The sequence below is a fragment of the Salvia hispanica genome, chromosome 2 (assembly GCF_029641045.1).
Source record: "Salvia hispanica isolate PSC_SH4W2 chromosome 2, Shi_PSC_v1, whole genome shotgun sequence".
Classification (NCBI taxonomy): Eukaryota; Viridiplantae; Streptophyta; class Magnoliopsida; order Lamiales; family Lamiaceae; genus Salvia; species Salvia hispanica.
This window is the reverse complement of record NC_142693.1, coordinates 12,874,811-12,881,446: the sequence shown is the minus strand read 5'-3', so window position 1 is coordinate 12,881,446 and position 6,636 is coordinate 12,874,811. Positions and strand designations below refer to the sequence as shown.

Sequence of the window (6,636 nt, the reverse complement as noted above, 5' to 3'; positions counted from 1 at the left end):
TCTGCTCCCTCCGTCCCACATAATTTTACACACTTTGACCCGGCACGGGTTTTATGAAATGTAATGGAAAGTGAGTTGAAATAGTTGGTGGGATGTGGGTCATGCTTTTAAAGTATTAGTTTTATAATAAAATGTGAGTAGGAATGGGTTAGTGGAATATGAGGTCCACTACCAAAAATGGTAAAAGTGAAATGAGTAAAATTATGTGGGACGGCCCAAAATGGAATATTGAGTAAAATTATGTGGGACGGAGGGAGTATAATTTTAGATAGAATATTATATTGTATTTATTTAGTGATTTATGATATTATATTGGTGTGGTTGCATAAATTGTTTTCCAAATCATGAAGAAATAAATATTAGTATTATTTGTTTCTCATTTCTACTAATTCAAAAAATCACAAATGGAGTTTTATTTAACAATATTTGATGTTATTTGAAATATATATTGCTCTATATTGTTTATGTAGGTTTATATTTGAAAAAATCTTTTTTTTTTGTCAGAGTCAATTATATATTGTTCCTTAAAGAGTTACAAGTTGTGAATGATTGAATAGTTTAGTTTCCCTTCATTATTTGAAAATCGTATGTTATGTGCATGGTATTAGTAATATATGATTTATTTATTTTATTTTATTTGACTCACTTAGTTGATAGTTTTAAGTTGTAGGTACTGTTTATCGAATATGAAATGTTTCATTTAGAATGAGTTGAGAGGAGTACATTTTCTTTTTGTTATTGTTTATAATGTTATTAATAGTTTAAAATGTTATGAATATTTATTCTAATTAGTAGGGGTGATTTCACTACAAATGTTGTTTACAAACAAGTTTTTCAAAACTTACGGATATTTATGTTTTGTTGATCACAATTGTTGGATTATTTTTTTTCCAATTATCTTATTGTTTTCTTTTTGATATCTACTCACACATATTTTATTTATTTGTTTATTATAATCTAACTAACTCATACTCTTTTATCATTAGTCACACATCTCTTCTTTGTCATTTTTTTTATAGTATATTTTACTCTTATATCAAAATTAAAATTATGTAAATCTTTATATTGTTTTGAATTCTTATTTTCTATAATTTCTTTAGAATTTGTATTCATTATTTGAAAATCTTATGTCCCGTGCCCGTGCATAGCACGGGTGTTAACACTAGTTTCCACAAATAAAGCACTATCATTCAATCTCATGGTGACTTTGTCCATGCTCTAGGATTCTAGGTAATCAAACAAATATTTATTTCACATATAACATGCGCGTAACAGGATCTGAATGACATACAAAATCAGAATATACCTGTTCATATGAAGACTATCTCAGTACTAACCACCAAAGAATCAATTTTTTGTGGCGTTAAAAGTCTAGCACTAACAAATTTTTCACTATCCCAATGTAGGGCTTAAGTGTTTTTTCCTTGGGCTGAAAGTCCAAAAAATTAAGCTTATTACCGCCTCGTTATGGCTATGTGAATGCTGTACACTTGAAAATTGTTGGGATAAATAGGGTGAAACTACCAGGCAAAGGCAGCCCGTTTTCTTCTACTCTGCAGAATGAATTGTCATGTCTTTGCTTGTCGGACATAAATTAATTACATGAAGTCTGGTTGGCCAGTTGAGGTTAAGCATCGATGCCACATACGGCTGTTGGGATCGAGGACCTTGGCCTGAGCTATCACTTCCGGAATTGGGAAATACGCGTAGTGTGTATTGCATATTCCCACGGTGATGCCACTATACCCAGCAAACGCACCATGAACCTGCCACAAGTATAAAATTTTATACGTGCTATGTAAAGCTAACGTACATCCACATGAAAAGATAGAGAGTGGTATGACAAATAACGGCTTACGGCATTTTGGCCAAGCACAGTGCATAGAATCCCATCTGATGCATTTGCACGGCATGCACGGATCATGTAAGTCGGATCAATGTATTTCACGTCTGCCGGATGTCCCATCTCTTTGAAAAACTTCTTCACCTGTAAGTTGTGTGTGAGTAAAGGTATATTAGTTGACGTATGCATTTACATCTCAAGGTTTTAAGATTAAAATATGGAGGAGGTGCAGTCCAGAAATGAGAGGTCAATTAACGTATCATAATCAGTGAAGCAAAGCAATAGGGATGAAAAATCTATGTTGAGGACTACAAGTGGGTGAAGGATCAAACCTCTTGTTGTATGTGAACACCAATGTCCCCCAGAACGATGTTCCCTGATGCATCTGTAGCATTGGTCTTCTGTAGAAGATCCTGAATGCAAAACAAAAATAGCACTTTAATTTTAAAATCCCTACCTGTGCAAATAGATACTGAAAGATTTTTTTCAATCTTTCACAATCAAGAGCATGCATCAGGTATAATTTCATGTTCTACTTCACAAAATTAACTCGGAGAACACGATGATGGAGAACTGTGAAAGTTAAATTCAGACGGTAGTTGTGTGCTATTCTGGAAAATGAGACTACGTATTTTAGACCAAAAAAGAGAGGCATCATCTGACTGACCTGACCAGCTCCTTCTGCAACACAGAGAACAGCAGACCCCTTTCTCTCAAGCAGGTATTTTAGGTGATTTAGGACACCATGAGGTCCATGCAGATTGAATTTTACCTGATTGGTTAAGGAAAATACTGAGACAAATGACCAGAATAGCAAAATGGATTATAGTTTTTAATCGAGTCTGCGGAAATTGTACCTCCGGAATCAGGCATACATCAATCTGCCCACTAGCAAGAGATGCCTGCATAGCTATGAAACCACTGCTTCGACCCATCAATTTCACAATCCCGATGCCACGATAAGCACTATGCGCCTGTTGAATCAGAGAGGGAATCACTTAAATAAGGATGTAACATGGGAGTAGCATTGCATAGTCCTTGAGCTTGAAGATAGTTTAGGATAGCTAGCAAGTGAATGAACAATCAAATCTGTTATGGAGATACTCAAAAGATAAAAGAGTATGACTTTTGACCTCAATATATGCAGAATTAATTGCTCTTTGTGCCTCTTCAACGGCCGTATCAAAACCAAATGTTTTATCCATAAGCAGAATATCATTGTCAATGGTTTTTGGCACACCAACTACAGCTATCTTCAAACCTCTTTTGCGGCACTGGATGGAAGCACAAAAACACGGAAGTAAACAATTAGATGTGCAATGTGCAGTGATTTTCTATTCGGCATGAGTATCTTGTCATGATATAGCACCCAAACTTATAAAAAGTTTTTCCTTTGTCCAAGAAAAATATCAGGTCAAATGTTATCTTACTTATTAAATTTTATTTACAGAAGTCTATTCTATGCATCCCATGTAACCTTGCAGTTAGGACTTTATATGTATTACTTATATAGTTTCCAGTTCTTCATATTTGAACTTTGTACCTAGTTTAGAAACTCTGTTGCTGAAAATGCAGATAATGTATACCAAGGTGTAATCTAAATACAAAAGCCATAAGCAAAAAACCTCTTCGTGTATGGCATTGGCACCAGCATGTGTACCATTTCCACCCAGTACGAAAAGCATATTTATACCTCTTTCCTGCCATCAATTCTCGAATTAGTATTGGCACAAATGTTGCATTTTAAAACAAAATATGATGAAACCAGATATTACAGGCAACCACAAAACTTACCTCCATACTTTCCACAATGTCAGTCACTGTTGGTCCTCCCCGTGAAACTCCTAGCAAGCTTCCTCCAGAAAGATGAATATTTTGGACCACTTTCCTAGAGAGCTGAAGGCACATTTAAAGTTGTCAAGAGTCATGACTCCTAATTTATCCAACTTGTTAAGAAAGGATTCATTATAAATTAGTAAGTTACTGGATAGTGCATCAATCATCAATATAAGACAAGCTAATGAAAAGTAGAGGATCATTTGATGGTTACATGATTACATCCTACAGAATGGTTTACGAATTTTACAGGATTTTGTGTTGCAAATTTCTACTGCAACATTGTCCATATAGGCGAACTTGTTGCTGTGAATTACTATCATCCATAAACATTTCCCAACTAGAACATGTTATTGAACTCTAAACAAAAGCAATTGATAACACATCTAGTAAGAAAAACCTCTTTTACACAGAGATCCATTGGCCAAAAAACTATATCCTTTCAAAATATACTCACAGGCATCTCAGCTAAATTTGTGTCGGAAAAGCCGCGATAACCGAAGGGAATCCCAACAATCTGCTTCACACCATATATCTCAAGGGTGATGACTATCTGCAGCATTAACAAGAAGATTATAAGTTACAAAAATGGTCATTCAAAAGATGTACTGTTAAGCTTATTAGATGATACCTGACGTATCACATCATTGAGACCAGGACAAAGGCCTCCACATGTAACAATTGCTGCTTTTACCTCCTCTGGCCTGAAGTATATTTTCTCCCTGGGTCCGGCACGGTGAACCCTGACATTCAGAACTTTTTCAAACTACGGAATTTTTATGATGGACAAATTTTGCTCTATATATCAAACCTCAGAAAGTGAAACCTTGCAATATGATTTTTACCATTGTTCAATCCAGGAACAATTAGGATCGATACACTCAGCACCCGCAGACGTAGGAGATGAAAAACGTATAACCTGAAACATCGAATGCCGAAAAGAAAATCAGTACTACATTAGGCCTCCGGTGTGAAGAGATATGAAGTGGTCATACTATTTTCCATTTAATGCAAGCTTAAGCGATCAGAAAGATTAACATCATACTAAATCCAAATAGTTTAGACATTATAGAGTAATAAGGCTTGAGTAAAACTGAATTGGCATCATGTTCATACCTTAAGCAGTACTCTGTCGTCGTTATTGATATAACCGTGCCACGCTTCATCTGATGGATAACCTTCCGCAAATTGAGAACTTATAGGACTCCTGCAACACAATTTTACTAAATCAAATCGTTCTCTCAATAAAAAAACTGCTCCATTTTGATTTCAATAGAAACAAAGCGTATGAATCACGGTCGATCATAATTAATCAACTAAAATGAGAATACTCAATTCCGAGTGCAAACCTCATTTTCAAGCAGAAGGTGGAAGGATAGGAGGCGGCATCGGGAATCACATCAGTGATATGCGGAATGCGGAAGCGAGCCTCGAAATCGCGCTGATACTCTGACTTCCAATCCGGATCGCTGAAATCAATGCTCGCCTGCGTCGCCGCATCTGCCCTCACCTGAATTGTCCTCGGAATCCGGCTCCGCTTCGCGTACGACACGGAGGACAGGAGAGCGTGATCGGCGCGAGCAGTTCTCGTCGAGGCGAGCGGCGCCGGTTTGATCGGCGGCGAAAGCGCGGCCATGAATTGAGCAGGAGCAGGAATGGTTTAAAAGCAAAAGTTAAGAAATGTTGCCGTATATAGATACAGCGGCGTGTACGTATATACGGAGTGACGGAGAAACAGAGGCGGCCAACTTCTCTTTTTCTCTTTTACTTGTCAGACTCCAATTTCAACTCTTCCACAAATTGCCCTTTTCCATATCGTTGACCAGGGAAATCAAATTTCATTTTATTCTACTTTTTAAATAACTTGATTATTCAACTTATATTATTTATGTCATTATTATGTCCACATAAACACAACGTTTACGTACCAATATATTTCATGTGTCGATTAATTTGAGATTTAGACTGAGCTTGTTAGAATAGTGTGTCAATGAGTTATACAATTGTCCCGTGTAAATATAATCTTGTCAAAATTAACAATACAGTAGTATTTGATTGTTTAATGCTTATAACGTTTTTTGATAAATTTTCTGATCAAACTTCGTTTTTAATTTGATAGAAAACAATATGAGACGTCAAATATTTGCCAAAAATAGATATTTTCGCGGTCGAGATGACACTTTTTCATTTTTAGTTTATCTCAAATAATATGACACATTTATATTTTTGATAACTTTCTCTCTTCCATTAATACACCTAACTACTTTTCTCACTACAAATTAAAATAGTCAACTCTATTTCTCTCTCCGTTTAATACTTACACTCACCTTTTTCTCGTGCCGACGACTAAGAAAAGTGTCATCTTAGTCGAGATAGAGGAAGTAATAGTTTTCAACAATTTTTAGTCCCTATGTGTACATTATAATAATAATCGAAAACAATATACTTTTCTTATAACTAGATAATACTCATTCCGTCTATTATAAACAGAAAATTTGAAAATGAAATGAGTTTTACTGCAATATTGACAAGGTAGGTAAGAGAGAATAAAAATAATTGAATTATTGTTAGTAAAGAATGAACTCATAATCAAAAACCTACAATAATGAAAATGAACTAATATTCAGAGATTGAATTGTAACAGTAAAAGTGAATTATTTTTTTTGGATACAAGGAGAATATTTTTATGGTGATCTGATCTGTATAATATGCTAGTAACATCTCGTATTATCTAGTAAAGTTATAATATCATTTTTAATTTTATTCTTTGAACTGATTGTGGAAGAATTTGAAAGTTGATACGAATACATGCTGTCGAAATACCATCTCTAAGGAAAAACTCTACGAAAAAGTGACTATGGATAGGAATAAAAAGAAAAGGTAAAATATGCTATAATTGTGCTCGTATATAATAATATATTGTCATTTTTCAGTTGTATTAATATTACATGTACTAG

At 34.9% G+C, this 6,636-nt stretch overlaps 1 protein-coding gene across 1 annotated transcript; it reads right to left on the bottom strand.

Moving 5' to 3' along the window:
* Positions 1-1,231: 1,231 nt before the first annotated feature.
* Positions 1,232-5,473, bottom strand: LOC125202846 (ATP-dependent 6-phosphofructokinase 5, chloroplastic-like). Its single transcript, XM_048101326.2, has 13 exons — positions 5,029-5,473; positions 4,796-4,886; positions 4,525-4,598; positions 4,311-4,422; positions 4,137-4,232; positions 3,638-3,739; positions 3,469-3,543; positions 2,977-3,117; positions 2,701-2,817; positions 2,511-2,615; positions 2,176-2,256; positions 1,859-1,987; positions 1,232-1,766 (listed from the first exon to the last, which is right to left on the bottom strand). The coding sequence occupies exons 1-13, from the start codon at positions 5,313-5,315 to the stop codon at positions 1,599-1,601; spliced, it is 1,578 nt and encodes a 525-aa protein (XP_047957283.1). The 5' UTR covers positions 5,316-5,473; the 3' UTR covers positions 1,232-1,598.
* Between the last annotated feature and the right edge of the window lie 1,163 nt (positions 5,474-6,636).